This window comes from Tenrec ecaudatus, chromosome 5 (genome assembly GCF_050624435.1).
Source record: "Tenrec ecaudatus isolate mTenEca1 chromosome 5, mTenEca1.hap1, whole genome shotgun sequence".
Lineage (NCBI taxonomy): Eukaryota > Metazoa > Chordata > Mammalia > Afrosoricida > Tenrecidae > Tenrec > Tenrec ecaudatus.
In genome coordinates this window covers 182,771,414-182,787,808 of record NC_134534.1, presented here as the reverse complement: position 1 = coordinate 182,787,808, position 16,395 = coordinate 182,771,414, and the positions used below count along the sequence as shown (strand labels likewise).

General features: G+C 57.5%; 1 protein-coding gene across 6 annotated transcripts; it reads right to left on the bottom strand.

Moving 5' to 3' along the window:
- Positions 1-9: 9 nt before the first annotated feature.
- BRPF1 (bromodomain and PHD finger containing 1) lies at positions 10-14,557 on the bottom strand. Of its 6 annotated transcripts, none has more exons than XM_075550420.1 (14): positions 14,027-14,551; positions 11,540-12,154; positions 8,076-9,035; positions 7,188-7,350; positions 6,558-6,689; positions 6,123-6,269; positions 4,958-5,267; positions 4,298-4,627; positions 3,712-3,996; positions 3,074-3,221; positions 2,354-2,490; positions 2,133-2,251; positions 1,608-1,762; positions 10-843 (listed from the first exon to the last, which is right to left on the bottom strand). In XM_075550420.1, exons 2-14 carry the CDS (start codon positions 12,142-12,144, stop codon positions 660-662), a joined length of 3,675 nt encoding a protein of 1,224 aa, XP_075406535.1. In that variant the 5' UTR covers positions 12,145-12,154; positions 14,027-14,551; the 3' UTR covers positions 10-659. The 6 variants fall into 6 exon arrangements, with proteins under 6 accessions (XP_075406535.1, XP_075406536.1, XP_075406533.1 ...); XM_075550421.1 differs by having other exon boundaries at positions 6,141-6,269; positions 14,027-14,549; XM_075550418.1 differs by having other exon boundaries at positions 2,133-2,490; positions 14,027-14,557.
- Positions 14,558-16,395: the final 1,838 nt, after the last annotated feature.

Below are 16,395 nucleotides of genomic sequence, written 5' to 3'. Positions count from 1 at the left end.
TTCCAAATATTTCTACGAATCAATATATTTTCTTCCTTGGAAATAAATACAAACCAGTTTGAAAGGGGTGGGGGCCTATGGGAAGGAAAAGGGAAGTGGGGACAGGCCCCAGGTATTTTTAGTACCAAATGACTCTGGCGCGACCCGGAAACGCAGTTACAAATGAGAATAATTTAAATTCTCCACTAATTACAGTATATACAACAGCAGGGGAGGGGGTCACCTAGTGCCCCTCTTCCAGGCTGGATCGACATCAATCCCACTGCTAGGCTGGGCAGATGTCTGCCCACCTTACTACCTGCAGGGGCCTCAGGCCTCTAGGCAGTTAGGGATACTCCTTGGCATAAGTAGACAGAGTTGGTGGGATGGCCTGTTTTTCGCAGTGTCCTAACCTTCACCCGCCACCATGCCCTTTAATGCCACGAGGTCTCGGGCTCTTTCTGGCTGGTGGGTCTACCCCTCTACTTGCCCAGAGCCATCATGGACCCTCAGAGTGTTCTGTACAGTCCAGCTGCACTCAGAGCAGGACGGACCACCCCCCGCCCAACTTCCCCTGAGACTGGCCCCAAGACCAGGAATGAGTCAGTGCAGAGGCCGGTGCCACCCTGGGCTGGTGAGCAGAGGGGAGAAGAAAGGTCACAGGGCACTGTGCCAGAGCATCAGTCACTGTCACTGGTCTCGCTGCTCTGCTCGCCCTGCACCTTGCTGCGGTGCTGCAGAGCCCTGTGGTAGGCGATCTGCACCGACTTGCGGATGTTGGACTTGCGGCCCTCCAGCATCTTCTCCTTGTCCAGGTCCTGGTTTACCCCGAGAGGAACCAGCTTGGTCCTGGGCAGCCACTGCCTAAAGCACGAGGTGGGGGTTAAGTTAATCATCTCATGGACAGCACAAAGCACCAGCCTTTACTGCTCCTTCAGCCAAACTTGATGCCCCCAAACCCTACCCCCAAGCACCAACACTGGGCCAGGTTCTGTGGGGGGCACTAGAGTTACCACCAGGGACCAACAGAAACAATCATGGCTCTCAAGAAACTGCTTAAGACTAGTGAAGAGAGCCCAGCCAGCAATCTGATGAAGGGGGACCACAGGGTCTCTATGGCCACTAAAAAGCAGACCCCTGGCCTAACCTGCAATTTGTGCACTCCCGCAGGATCCAGGCACATTACCCACACCTAAATCTACCATCAGACTGTTAAGAAAATAGACGTGCACATATCAGAAAAGAAGTGCAAAAAAAAAAAAGTTCAGAGGTGGCCTGCTTAGGCCTGCTTTATCCCAATGCTGTCAGCATGAAGGAAGTGGTGGAGAACGAAGCGCTGAAGCCTCTGAGGCTGGGAGGGCAGCCACCTCGTCATGTGTCACAGTCATCGATGGCCTCCTGGTTTCTAGCCACAGCTTTTGTCGGCTGCTGCCCACACAACCTCTCTGACTCCCGGTCAACACAATCCTTTAGCGCAAAGCTCTCTTCTAAGTCCTTTCCCAATGGACCTGTGATAATCCCCCCCCCCCCGCCCCGCCTACCATCTATCTGCTCCTGGGGTTTCTGATGACCACACTGGGTCGTACCTATGGCTATCAGTCATACGAAATGCTCCCATGCTCCCTTACCAGGTTCGCTTGTTGTCAAAGAAGAGGACGAGGTAGAGATGCTCACGTGCTTCTTGGGTCATCTGCTCACCAAGTTTCAGCACCTCCAGTGGGGGCACAGGGATGGGAACCCCATGGTGGAACATACCCTCCCGGGGCATCTTTGGATCAATGATCTGAGGATGTAACAAGAATCTGGTTTGGCTCAGTTCACTTCCTGATCCCCGAGGCCTGCCCTTCCCAAGAATTTGGAGACTACCTCTGAAACGGGGACAGGGCAAGGTTATATCACATTGCTGGGGATGCAGTGCTGTCCCTTGGCTTCTTCCAATGCCGACTTGGTCCAGAACCCAAAGAGCCAGGGACGGAAAAGGCAGAGATGGAGAACCAACTAAGTGGTACTCCAGCTACACCTGCCCAGCAGTCAGCCTGCTGGGGCTCCGGCGGCTCTGCCGTGTCATAGGGCGAGGGATGGGCTCCTCAGTGTAAGCCCGAGGGACTGGCAGTGAAAACAAGTGGGTTGTGAGAGAAGGTGGGGAAACCTACCAGAGCTGGGTACGATGGGTAGCCTCGGCATTTGGCCCACACAAGGTCCAGGGCATCCAGGGGGGAGTCTTCGTCCTCTGAAAGCCAGCTGGCTCCCCGGCCCAGACTCTTCCTCACCACTTCACAGGAATGGGAGAGAGGGGGCGGGTCAGCAGCTGGGGGACTGGCGAGGCCCTGACACTGGGCACCGGGCATCCCTGGCCTTGGATGAGGGTACTTACTGCTGTGGCCCACGCCGCGGCCAGTGCCCACGGAGTAGGCCTCGTTCTCAGTGCCTGAGGTATCCTCACTGCTGTCCTCTGGGAAGGTTCCCCTCGAGAAAGAGGGCTTGCCCCGGCCCTGTTTTGAGGGCGTCGTGCTGTGAAAAAGACATGGGGAGGTCAGGTCAAGGGAGGGGGAGGGAGAGGAGGGGCACAGTGCGCATCTTCTCTTGAAGCCCCCAGAGTCCTAGATGTTTGGGGAGGAGAGGGCACCGGCGGAGTGTTTCAGACACTCTCGGGGCCAAGCGGATGCTCTGACTGAAGGTGCGGCGAGGAGGCCAGTCTGTGGGGAGCAGCCGCTGCTCAGCTTCAGCCTGAAGCTGAACAGCCATGCTGCTCACAGTCGACAACTCGGACACAGCAAACTGGGAGTCCCCACGCCCCACCCCCACACCAACAGCATTTCCTAGCCAAGCAAAATATGTCTGCGGACCCGATCCAGGCCAGAGACCACCAGGTTATCCCCTCTGCTCCAACTGTCGGCTTCACTCAGGAAGGCCCCCTCAGTCCCCCAATGTGATTTGAGTCCTGATCTAGTGCCTCTGTGGAGCACGTTGGAGTTTGAGCCATTTGAACCTCTGCCGAGATGGCTGCCCCCTACTTCCAGCAGGGAGCCTGGACAGGCTGCGAGCCCTGGAAGGAAGGACGCCCTACAGGTGTCCCTGACGGGAGTGCCAGTACCTGGTTCGATCTGAGGCTGCACTGCTGCTGCTGCTGCTGCTGGACTCCGAGTCCGAGCTGCTCCGGGGAAGGCTGCAGTCATTCCGGTACACCAAGAAACTCTTCTTCACCGGTTGGTTCCCACTGCTGAAGCCGTTCGCTGGTAAGTCTTGGTTGGAGGGAGAGGAGGGAAAGACACAGTTAGTGATGGCAGTAGGGGACAGTCGGGACTTAGAACTTGGGCTCCCTCTGTGCTAGCAAAGTCCTCCCACCTTGGGCAGCAGAGCTAGCTCTGGACAGTGCCCACTACAGCTGGCCACAGGCCTGGCCCCACCCTGCAGACTTCCCGTGGAGGCAGTGACTGGCCTTAGGACATGAAGGACTTAAAACACAGACCCCGAGGAGGGTGAGAAGAGAAAAGGTGAAGGCAGTAAAACGGAGGAGGACCCTGGGGGAGAATCTGGCTTGGTCAGTGTCTATCTGAGCCTGTTTCCCCATTTATAAAATGAGGGGTGGAATCAAGGGATTGTTAAGGCCCTTCTAGTTCTAACATTTTCTAGGGAGATGAAGGGACTGACTCACTGGGGAGTTATATGGTGGAGAACGACAGCTTTGTTCACTCTCTTGGGGGAGAGGGGCTGGGTGATGGTGAAGCTCACCCATTGGGGGGTCTTCTGTGGACTTATCACTGTCGCTGTCTGAGCTCGAGCTGGGTCGGGGGCTCCTACCCCGCTTACGCTGACGCAGGGAGCCCGTGATGGGGAGCTGGGGGGGCCCCACAGGACTGCCTCCGTGGCTGGGGGTCATCTGGCTCTCCCGGTTTTTGGGGGGCCGGCCCGGCCTCTTGGGCGGTCCAGCTGTCTTCGGGTTCTTTTTGGAGAACAGAACTGAGGTTCTCCTGCCCACCTCATGTGCGGGGGCTGAGGACATGTTGGGGCCCAGGCCTGGAGCAGAAAGAGAGAGAGAGAAAGAGCAGAGTTGGTGAGGGTCTGACGTGCAGTGGAGGCGGCGCGGGCCAGGCCCGGGGTGGACAGGCCATGCTATAGCTAGAGCTGGGGGGCAGGGGTGACCTTGGGACATGGGATCAGGGACAATGTCCTCTGAGACACACAGCCAGTGGGCACGGCTAGCTCTGCAGGGGGCCTCTGCCCGGGGGGACGGCAGGGACTCTGTGTGTGTGTGTGTGTGTGTGTACGCGTGCACGCTCGTGTGGCAGAGCCAGTGTGGCTCATTTTGGGTCCAGACCTTTGCTCGTCTCCTGGCTGCTGCTCTCCTCAGCTGCACTGTCAGTCTGCCCGTCCTTGTCGCAGGCGGCCGGGTGAGGTGTCAGAGAGCCCCGGCTAGAGGGCCCGTGCCGCTCAGGTCCGTCCCGTCCACTCTCTCGCTGGTGCGCCAGCTTCCGCCGCAGTGCTGTCATCTCTTTCTTGATCATCTTGGCGCGCCGCGAGCGGCCAGCGCTCTGCTTGCTGGCGTTCACCTCATCCAGCCGTTCCAGCAGCAGCTTCAGCTGCTCTTCCACAGGCAGGTGCTTCTGGTTCTCCAGCAGGACCAGCCGCTCCTCCTCGGCTGCCAGGCCTGGGGGTGGGAGGGGTGAAGGATACAGGTCAGCTAGGGGGCAGGCCTCCTGGTCTCTGGGCAGACAGCAAGAAACCCAATTCTGTCCACCTCAGATTCTCCTCCACAACACCTACACAGTGGCAGCACCAGGATGTGGAAAGGTGAGTCCTGCCATCCATCCACCTGGCTTGGTCTCTCAGGGAGCATTCCAGGGGTTAAGCAGCCACTTCTCAGCTCAGCCTAGCACCTTCCTGCCTACACTGCCTGCTCCCAGGAGACATGTGGAAAGCTGTCCACCCCAGGCACAGGTGTGTACGTGTGTGTAAGAGAGCGAGACTCATCACCCACCATCTTCGGTGTGATGTGGGGCCTCATCTCCAGCCACGTTGTGAGGGATATGCATGCCCGTCTCAAAGTCAATGCCCATTTTTTCAGCCTGGCGCCGGGCCTGGCGGAGCACAGCACCACCCTGTTCGCGGAGCCGCACTGCTGCCCGGTAGAAGATGGTGTCCTTGGCATTGTACTTGAGGCAGTTGCTGACGATGAGGTTGAAGTCCTCCTCAAAATCATCAAAGTTCAGGTAGCGGTAAGCCTCCAAGTTCTGCTTCATGGTGAAAAAGTCCATAGGCTTTTTGATGTGGTCTAGGTAGTCAGGGACCTGAGAGAGCAGGGCAGGTGTGGCTAAGCAGAGCTAGGCCCCTCCTTCCCCCGGAGCCCCCAGCCCCCAAGTGCATCCAGCAACTCTCTCCCACCACGGTTAGAGGTAGGCACGTAGCAGAGGGGAAGAGAGCTACGTTCCAGTCTCGACTGCACACGCCACAAAAAAGCTGTGCGACCTCAGCAAGTCTCTGGGTCTTCCTTTCCTCCCTGAGAACAAAGCATCGAGTCAATGCCGACCCACAGTGACCCTACAGGATAGGGCAACACTACCCTGTGGGTTCCCGAGACTGTAACTTTGTGGGAGGAGAAAGCCCCATCTTTCTCCTCAGAGCAGCTGGTGGTTTAGAACTGTTGACCTTGTGGACTGCAGTCCAATGTGTAACTGCTCTGCCACCAGGGCTCCTGATCAAAGGTGGTGAAAATACAGCCAAGTCAACTTTCTACAGCCATGTGAGGTTACAGGAAGGAAATGGCTAGCAGAAGCTTCTGGAAGTAACAATCTTGCCGGGCTTACATTTTCTCTTCTCATAACACTTCTAAGGAGGCTCTCTCTCAGCCTCTCATTGCATACATTCTAAGAGCACGGCCACTAGCCAGACCCCACAGCTGAAAGGGTCATTCATGTGGCAGCCCCTGTTCCTGCCTCCTGGGAAGGAGTGCAGATTGCCTCCCATTCTATTCTGGCCTTGGGGGTGTGTGTGACAGACCAGACAGGGTCCAGATGACACACCATGTGGCCCCAGAGCCACCACCCTTCTCCTCAAGGTACCCTCCTAGTCCCCAGCCCAGACCTGCAGCAGGGGTCCAAGTGGGAGAGGAACAGAAAGGTGGAGCGAGGGGAAGGGGTTCTTACTTCATCCAATTCGGTTACCTCGGACAGAGGGACCGGCTCGCTGAAGATGTTGCCCGTATCCTTCTCTTGCAGCTGCTCCAAGGTTTTCCGCAGCAGGATGAGGAAGGGCGTCAGCTGCATCTCCATGGCGAGCTGCTGCACCTTGAGCTGACACAACAAAGGGCTATAAGCCAGGCCCTCAGCACACAGTGGTTCTGGCTTGGAAATCGCCCACCTCCACAGTTGCGTGGGCTCTCCCGTTCTTTCTGGCCCCGCTACTCTGGCGCTTCCCCTTCCTGGACCCAGTATGCAATGCAGGGTTCCTGCATACTCTCTCTCCTGGACAAGGACTTCTGGTCGGCCCAAGGGCACACGGGGAGGGTTGGGGTCAGGGTCAGCCTGGCTCTGGACCTGCTCTGCCTTCTCCGGAGCACAGGGCTGGCCCCGAGCACTCACCATCTCCCGCTTGAGTTTCTCCCGCTTTCGGATCAATTCCACCAGCAGCCGAGCTCGCTCCAGATCATGCCGCAGCCGCTGCCACGACTTGAGCTGTTCTTTGAGGGCCCAGTTCTTGTCCTCCGAATCTCTCTGTGGAGGGAAAAGGGAGATCAGAGATGGGGAGGGAGCCTCGGGGGAACTTGGCTCTGCAGGTCAAGCCGCAGGAGGGAGCACAGTGGCTTATGATCGACAAACTCTCAGCTAAAGTTGCTATCCAAATCTGCATGTCCCCAAAGTACCTGCTCGGTTAAGTGCTCTTGGAGTGAACGAAAGACATATCGGAACACGCCCATCATAAACTGATAACCTCTAGGGCAGCAGTTCCCAACCTGTGGGCCACGATCCCTTTGGGGGGTTGAACGACCCTTTCACAGGGGTTGCCTGATTCATATCAGTCACAAAATTAGTTACAAAGTAACAATGAAAATAATTTTATGGTGGGGGGGGGTCACCAGATGAGGAACTGTATGAAAGGGTCACAGCATTAGGAAGGTTGAGAACCACTGCTCTAGGGACTTGGTCCTGAACCTAGTTTGAAGGCCTCTTAGTGGAAGCCAGTCCCAGGGCCCACAGAGTCTGACACAGTACCCCGACTTGGTCACAGTTCCTCTGAGACTGCAGGTGTGTCTGCAAGCGACGCAGCAGGGGGACCCCGTTCCGAGACTGCCGCTTCAATGTCCAGTAGCTGTGTAGCCTCTGCATGAACTGGCTCTTCCTCTGGATGGTCAGGCGGTTAGTGATTTTGCTGAGTCTGAGGGGGGTAGGGGGACAGGAGAAAACCCTGCTGGGCCCTGCTACTTTTCCACAGAACTGGGCTCTCTGGCCCGCGGAAACTCCTGAATGAGGTGGGACAGGGACTGTGTCTCTTGTCCAACAGGCCCGGGACACATGATTACAGCAAAGGGGAGCAGGGGCACCACTGATGGCACCTCTGTCCACAGGAAAGCAAGCTGAGCATGAAGCCAGCATCCCTAATGCTGTACACCATGGGGGGCAGTGGGGTTCTTCCCAGGATAGCTCATGCCACTGCACACCTGAGTGCTCTCACCCAGCCGAGCCTCGGAGAGCTCTGAGACAAAGCCCAGAGCAGCAGTAAACTGCTGCTCACCAACTACCAGCAAGGACCACCCCCCAGCTGAGCCCCACTTTACAACTCTGCCCTTCCCTTGCTTACTCCATTCCTCCCCTCCTAGTGAGACTGTTCAAGCCTCTGTGGCTGCTGGTCACCCACCCTCGGGCTTCCTAACTGACCCCAGCGCCAATATGAAGGGCAGCTTAAGCCCGCTGCCAGGACTGAGAGTTAAGAGGTAGACGTTTCTGGCTCCTAAAGTTACACTCGGGTGACATGCGAGAGAGCCAGTCCTCTTTCTGGAATTCGGTTGGCATCTCTACGCAGAGCCTGATGGGAAGAAGGTGTAACTCAGCCCTGCCATGGCACTCTGGCACCAGCTGCTTCCCGCACCTGCGCCCGCATACCTGTGGGGGGGGATGCAGGGCACCGACACCACCGGTGCTGCAGCTCGCTTCTCGGCCAGGATCTTCCGCGCCTTCTTCATCTTGATCCGGGACTTGGCCTTGGCCTTCTTGACCTTCTCTGAGCTCCAGCTCTTGCCATCTTCCTCTTCCTCATCCTCATCCTCTTCACCCTCGCTATGGGACAGGGCAGGCAGGCGGCGGGCTGAGCCTGGGGGTGTGTGGATATCGCAGTAGGCTGTCTTGCGGACACTGAAGGAGGTGCCGTTGGCCCCAGTCTCTCGCACAGGCTCCATCTTCATGTAGAGGCCGGCCTGCTGGGCGCACGTCACGTGGAAGGCGGTGTAGCAATTGGCCTTATGGCACTGGATGCAGGCCCCCGAGCCCCGCTGCTTGCAGATGTAGCAGGTGAGCTTCCAGCGGGCAGGTGGGATGTGCTCGATGCTGTCGATGGGCTCCAGGAAGACGGTGTTGGCAAAGCAGACCTCGGGGATCCACAGGGCACATACCACGTGGGCCCAGCGCCCGTCATCGGTCTGCTTGAAGGCACCGCCCTTGTTGGGGCACAGGGCACAGTCCACGGCACGGGAGGGTGACTGCAAGCAGCGGCGGCACAGCCACTGGCCCTCGGGGATGTAGGGGACGCCATAGCACTCCTGGTGCACGGCCAGGTTGCACATGTCACAGAAGAGGATGACATTGCTGCTCTGGCACTCACCGTCATTGCAGATGCAGCACACGGCGTCCTCGTCCACCAGCGCACTGGGGTCGCCCTTGTTGTGGCTTTCAAAGTACGACTCCTTCTCCAGCCGGTCCATCAGGTACTCAAAGATCTCCTGCGGGATAGGGCTCACGCCCTCCGTCTTCCGCCGCTCGTTCATGATGTCCAGCCAGATGTAGTCCTCCTCATCCATGTCGTACTCCACCTCCTCGTCGAGCTCCTCAGCCGACTTCTCGATGTACCTGTGGCGCACAGGGGGCTGCAGTGGGTGGGTGGGCTTCTCCTCTCAGGCAGTTTGCATTTGCCAAGCACATGCTCTGTGCCCAGCCTGCGCCTTTTTCATGAGTGCTCTCACTCCTCCCTGGCCTCATCCCAGGTGCCAGGTGCTATAGACACCACCAGCGTCTTTACTTTTGCAGAAAAGCCTCCCCCCACCCCCCCAGCAGTCTAGGTGATTCAGGGGAAGAATGTCTTTGGGCATCACCTCCCGAATGACTGTATCACCACCTGGCCACCAGGGAGCAGAGCGCTGACTGGGTTCCAAGTTCCCTCGTACTAGGTTCTGCCAATGGATAGCCATGGGAAATCACCTCAACATAACATTAGGGAGCACTGACTTGGGGGTCAGGCACTGTGCTGACTTATTACACAGGATTCTCACAGCAACCGCACTTGATGATGAATCAACTGCCCACCACAGGTAGGTCACACAACCAGGAAGTGGAAGAGCTGGGATGCAAACGTCAGCCCCAGCATACCCAGCCTCCACCCAGCAGCACTCACTGGGCACGAATGAGTCCTACTAAGTGATGGCTCTCGCGAGTCCCTTATCCACCTGGCCTCACGCGACAAGAGCTTACATGTCTAGCTCTCAGACACAGGAGGCTGAGGCCACAGGTTCACTGCACAGAACCAGGCCTGAATGCTCCTGTGAAAGACATTCTGGGGTCGAAGGGAGGAGGAAGCTGAGGGGACTGTATGTACGGGGCCCTGTACCTCTTCCCTAGGTAACTGTATTTCTGTCCCTGAGTGAGGGCGGGGCTCAGGGCCTTGGAGAACCACCTGGCCCTTCAACCTTTCCTCTGCTGTGACAATACGCGGGGCACTTGCACAGGGCAGCCAGGTGACAGGCTGAGGCCGAGAAGGCAGGCTGCTTGGAGTAGAGGTCCTGGCACACCAGCCAACCCCAACCTCTCTCCTCCCTGTCAGACCCAAGTAGGAAGAAGGCTGTTATCATGTTATCAGTAAGAGGGCGACCGCAGACTCATTCACAGGTCACGGAAATGACTTCCAACAGCTGGGCGCTGCCTCTGACAGCAGTCCAAGAATGACTTGAAGCACACGGACCACCTGACAGCCGTGAACCAGCAGAGAGCTGTGCTCCCAGGAGGCGAAGCGTGAATGAGAAGGAGAAACCGTGTGGCGGGCCTGCCTATCAGAAAAAGTCCGTAAGGAAGCCCTGCAGAGTGGCAGAGAGCAGAAGACAAGGGCACGTCACTCACAGTGCTAACAGACATGGGAAGGCCTGAGGATGCAGAGCTGAGCAGATGTCTAGGGACTGACAGTAGAGAGGAAAGTGACATCCAGGGCCCTACCGCTATGGTTCCTACAGATTTGTCTTTAAAGAACTAAGAATTAATAGAACATGTGGATTGAGTTGTGGTAAAAGTTGTCTTTCAAATCAAAAGCTTTATGATGATTCCTCTCTGAGATGAGGCCTTCTGGTTGACAGGGACGAAGGCTACTTGAACTTCACTGACTCATCAGAACACTCTCTGCCTGCAAGGGCAAGAGTCTCCAGGTTGTTTTATACTTGTGTTTCTGCAGCATCCTCCTTGCTTACTTTCACCTTATGCTAAGGGAATTTCGCCTGACTCTACCTGTGCCTTCGTGAGGAGCCACTGTGGAAGGCCTCAGGGTGCACAGAAACACTCACAGGTGATCAAAAGGCCATTGCAGAAACAAAGACTGCGGGGGAAGAACTCCCTGCTCAAGACTGTGGAGGATAAATGACAACTGGGAGAATGTCTCTGCAAACTGGCGGGCTGCTCTGAGGAGCTTATCAAATCAGGGTTCTTTGCCTTTAAGGCAGACAGGAATCTCATGCCTGTCCTGGAGATGTGGTTTCCCTAAAACCAGAAGTCGCTGCAGGAGTGGGGAAGGTCAGGGTCCAGAAACTGTCTTTGGTACAGTGGGACGACTACCGATTTGGAGGCAGAGTGATCCCAGTTCGTCTAGCTACTGGCCTGCCAGTCTCTGATAGTCCGGCGTCCTTTCTGGACAGCAGTGGACACTGCTGTGCAATGGGGAACAGCGTGTCTGAGTGGTGAGGTGAGAATGAGACAGGGGGTGTTTAGAAAGAGGCCTGGGTGGTGGGTGCAGTTCGTGCTCAGCTACTCCTGGGAGCGCTGGGGGCTCGGCCTCCCCTCCTGGGGTGAAGCTAAGCCTCTCGATCTGCTTCTCTAGAGACTTCCTGCGAGGGAATGCTACAGAGTCCCAGGGGCTGCCATGCGTGGGGCTCGCAAGACAGCACTGGATGGTGAAGTACCCACTCTCGTCCTGGCATGTGGCACTGTATGGTAAATGCCACCATCATGAGGCAGAGCAGTGTTCCCTTCCCTGCCCAGCAGGGCCAGCATGTCGCCTTTACAAAACCTTGCCACTTTTCTATCCACCGCCTGCCATGTCTCTGGCCCCTGAGCCCTGTTGGACCGGTTTTCCAGAGCTGGGGCAAGGCTGGCCTTACCGGTAATAGGAAGTTGGTCGGGGCGGGGCATCAGGGGTATCCTGGTCCAGCTCCCGGTACACCACCTCGGGCAGCTTGGGTGTGGTGCTGGCGGCAGCGCCGTGGTGGTGGTGGTGGTGGTGGTTGGAGTCCTTGCGCTTCTCCTTGTTCTTATGTTTGCCTGACTTGGGAGCAGCAGCCGGCGCCTCGGTGTTCTCCTTGTTGCTGCCATTCTCCGGCACCTCCTCTGGGACCTCCTCATCCTCAGACACTACATCCAAGTTATCAAAGATGCTGATGCGGTGGACACGGCCGTGCAGGTCCACCTCCACCATGCGTTGGGCCTGTGCATAGTTCATCACCTCACGGCCTGGAGACTGTGACACCTCCGAGGGAGTGGGCGACTGCTTGTTGGACGGGCGAGACTGCCGCCCCTTCTTCTTGTGCTTCCGGAGTGGTGTCTGCTGTGGGGGGGGTGGGCTGTCGTGATCATAGTGGTGCAGGTGGTACTCAATGCCACTGTAGCTCTTATAGACCTTGCGGCAGCTCTCCACAGGACATTCGTATGGTGGCTTAGTCGCCCGCAAGTTGTGGCAGAATGTCTTCACATCAAAGTCCACCCCCATGCTGTCACGACTAGAACACAGAGATAAATTAGAATAAGCCGCAGGAGGGGCTCTTGGCCACCCAAATCAGGGACCCCACTCATTCTCTCTCTCTCTCTCTCTCTCTCACACACACACACACACACACACACACACACACCTCCCCAAAGGTCACCAGCTCCCGGTCAACCCACTTTGATAGCATCCCCAAACACCATCTCTACCATATATCTAAACGTCTTTAGCCCAATGTTGCAAAATACAGTCCGTACTTTTTCAAGTGCAACCACCATGCCAACTTCTTTGATTCACAACCTCAAGATCTGCCCACATCTGTCAGCTCACATCTAAACCCTCTGATGAGATTCAATGCCCATCCTGGTCCTATACTCCCCCCTCTCCAGGCTTCAACAGGTAGGGTGCTTCTGTTCAGCCCAGGCAACTATGTTAAAACCCCTTCATTCCTGCAAGATGACTTCTATCTGGAATGCCCGCTATCCTTTCTGATTGGTGAACTCGTACGCATTCTTCAAAGTCTAGCTCAAATGCCACTTCTTTTGATCTGAGTTCTGATTCTCCTGTGGGAGCTGTTTCCATAGTACCTCATTCTCGCCTCCACCATGGTAGGTGGATTTGTGGGCCTCCTCCCACTAGTCTAGGGGCTTATACATTGCAGCAGAAATGGGCCTACCCATTTCAACAGCCTCAGTTCCTGGCACACACTGAACACTCCATATTTAGGGCATGGATGAGTAAGCCGTCAAGTGGATGGCGGAATGCAGGGGTCACCAGATTTGGAGCTGGGATTGATGAGGTGAAGTCCAGTGTTAGCCTGTGGGGAAGCCTGATGGGAAGGCTCTGTTCTCCAGCAGAAATCACCGGTTCTAAAAAGCATCAGTTCCTTTCTGAGGCCTTTAGCGGGGAACCTATGCCCTTGCACTGGGGCTGCAGCGTTGGGGGTTCTACTGTGGAACCAAGAGATAACTGAGGCTACTTAGTGGGGGCATGAGTAGCACATGTTCCTACTAAGTGTTAGATCCTAAGGGCTCAAACCTAAACAGGACAATCAGGCCTACGCAGCCCCTGATCTTCAGGGGCCCTAACCCCTTTCCTCCTCCCTGGTGTTCCTTGTTGAGTGGAGCCAGCAGATGGTACCAGGGCTCAGGAAGCCCAGCTTGGTCACACACTGCCCCAATTTCTCGGCCTAGTTGAGTTCAGTAATTCAGCTGGGGGCTTGGCACCATCCCAGGCAAAGCCAGCCTTGAGCTCCCAGACAAACAGAAGTTCTTTTGGCTTCTCTCCTAGGTGGCTGAACACCAGGCAAGGGGCTGCTCCCGACCCTCTGTCAACACCCCCTGCCTCCCACACTGAGTAAAGCTACACATGGAACTAAGTGCAACAGGAGACACAAACAAGCTCTCCTCTTTCCATGCTTGGTCCCTGGTGAACGTTTAGGCTTTGCCACTCTGGTTCAGACACGGCAGCGGCGGCATAGGAGATAGAGATTACAACTCAAGCTGAAAACCCCTTGGGGAAGGCGCGGGGCACGGCAGCTGCAGCTGCTCCTAGCTCAGAAGGCCGGAGGAAGTAGGGGGGTGGGGGAAGGCCGCAGGGACCAGGCTGGGCCCCAGGGGTGCCTGCAGCCCTCTCCCGGATGCGGTGGAGTTTCCCCTCGGTCAGAGCTTAACAAGTTAAACAAGGCTCCTCTCCTGCCATTGGCACCGCAGCCCGAAGTATACAGCGTCGCCCCTGGGTGTCCGCTGGGAACCGGCGCGCTGAGTGCTCCAGGCTACAGCAGCCCGGAGGGTGCCGGGGCTGTGCAGCCCGGGCGCGCTCCACGAAAGGAGCTTACTACTTCCCCGGGGGCCGCTCCCGCCCAGGTCCCAGGCAGGCCCGCACTCACCGGCCACCTCGAGTCCGGGCTCATTGCCGAGGGCGCCCGCCGGGGCTCCGACCCCTCTTGGGGGAGGCCGGCGGGGAAAGACGGACCGGGAAGCTGGATCCCCAACTCTGGGACTACAGAGCTCGCCACCCCGACTCCCCGGCTCCCCGCGCTCTGGCCGCAGCTCCCGGGATTCCCGCGCTGACCCCTGCCGCTCTCGGTCCCGCCGGCGCCTAGGAGTCTCGACTCGGCCGGCCGCGGCAGGGCCCCGCCCTTCTCGCTGGCCCCTAGGTAGCCTGGCCCGGGGACCGGGCGCCGCCGGAACAATGGAGCCTCCGGGAAGCAACGCGGGGACGGCGGCGGCGGAGACAGTGGCGGCAAAGGTAGCAGCAGCAGCGGCGGCGGCGGCAGCGGCGGCGGCGGCGGCGACGGCGTCTGCGCAGGGTAAACCCGGCACCGCGGCTCTACTGCGCTGCACTTTCGCCATGGCCTCCCACTCGCCTGCTGAGGCGCGATGGCTACTTCTGAGTCCCCGAAGGGCCCTCTGGCTGCCCTGCAAAGCTTTATGGGCCCTTTATCTTAAAGGTGAGTTTCGGGGGGGAGGGGGCGGGGGAGATGAAATCCTACTACGGAAGTCCTGGGAGCTCCGGGCCGTTTGTGTCGAATCTGCAGTCGCGGACTGCTGCGAGCGCAGGGCTGGGCGTCGGGAGCCCGCCCTTCGCCCCTCCCCCCCTCCCTCCGGCTGCTGGCGCCGTGGCTGCGGCAGGAACCTGGCGTGAGTCTCCGGGAAAGGGGAGGAGGCGGGGCCGGAGGCGCGGGGCGCGGGGCGGAGCCGGGGGCAGGGCCCAGAACCGGAGGGATGCGGGCTGCGCCCTAAAGCAGAGCCGAGGCGGCTCGGGGAATCCGAGGGGGGCGTGGGCTGAGGTCTGGAAGAGACTAGACCGGTCTCCGGAGGCTGCTAACCGAAAGACTGGCGATTCAAAACCACCGCGGGAGAAAGGCAAGGTTTAAAAGCAAAATTAAGAAAGAAAAGGCTATCTGCTGCCCGTAAGGATTCAGTCTCGGCACCCCTGTGTAGGGTCCCCCTGAAAAGGAACGGCTTCCCTGGCCCTGGGTTTGGTTTGGGGGGGAGTAGGGGACGGGAGCAATAAGCTACGTCATGACAAACGGAAAAAAGACAGTTGTCAAGGATCTCATTTTACTTGACTCCACAATCAACGCCCAGGAAAAGCAATCCCGAGATCAAGAGACCGAGCAGGGGCCCTGTGCAGATTGCTTCGAAGGACCATGTTAATGGTTTCCAAGCGAAGTCATCACCTTCAGGCGAAGGTGCACCTGACCCACGCCAGGGTATGCAATGGCCTCTTACGCGTGTGAAAACCGGATAGTGGCTAAGGAAGGCCGAACGAACGGTGGTAAAGAATGCACCATGGACTTGGAAGACGTGCTCCTCAGAAGTCCCGGTGGAGAACCTTTTATCTCACATCCCTTGGACATCTTTCCAAGAGAGACCAGACCCTGCAGGACATCCTGCTTGGGAAAGACCACCCCCACCCTGAGATAGGTAAGCCGTGGCTGCCAGTGAGTGGAGTCTTTGCAGGCTGGCACAGGACCAACCACGCTTCCTTCTGTCGCTGCAAGTCTAACCACCTCCAAGGGCACCGCAGCTGCGCGGAGATTTGCAGAGGGAGTGCAGCGCAGCTTTCCTTGTGGCTAGAACCTGGTAAGAAGGGGAATCGAACCACAGGTGGGGTACATTTATGGGGTGGAGTTAAACTGGAGATGGGACTTGGACGGTAGAGCTGACAGCTAAGTCTGGGAAGAGCACCAGCGGCAGGAAGTAGGGAGGAAGTGGGCCGGGGAGGGGCGGGAAGGGAGGCCAAGGAGGAGCCGGTTAGGGATTGTAGGGATGGTGGGACAAAGAGCTAGGGAGAGTGGGAAAGGCAGGGAGTGACAGGGAGGGAAGGTGTGGATCTGAAGCAAGAGGTGGGGTTTGGGGAAACTGGTGGGATTCAGGTATGGGCATCGCTGTGGGTTGGGGGCACAATGCCGTTGACTACAGACTGCAGCTTGTAACCACTGCCCACACCTTCAGAGAGTAGCTGGCAACAGGAACTCTGGCAAGCCCACGGGTTCTTCCTGCTGCAAGCTCTTGATCTTTCAAACCCATCTTTTCTCATCTTGGCTTCGGACAACTTGGACGCCAGGAGGCAGGTGAAGATTTTACATGCTGGTGTCAAACTGATGTGACCTCACCTCTCGGAGCTTGCGTTTGCTCAGGTGTGATGCAGGAATGACACAAACACGGGACCCACCTCACAGGGTTGCTGTGAGGATACATGAGACCATGGACGTACATCCCTTAGCAAAGGGTCAAGGGAACAGTTCGC

Excerpts from the sequence above, each read along its gene's own strand:
- BRPF1 (XM_075550418.1), bottom strand. The coding sequence starts at position 12,144 with ATGGGGGTGGACTTTGATGTGAAGACATTCTGCCACAACTTGCGGGCG. Across the intron at positions 6,690-7,187 it reads GGAACTGTGACCAAGTCGGG|AGAGATTCGGAGGACAAGAA; the intron begins GTACTGTGTCAG and ends TTCCCTCCACAG. Across the intron at positions 4,628-4,957 it reads CCCACATCACACCGAAGATG|GCCTGGCAGCCGAGGAGGAG; the intron begins GTGGGTGATGAG and ends TCCCACCCCCAG.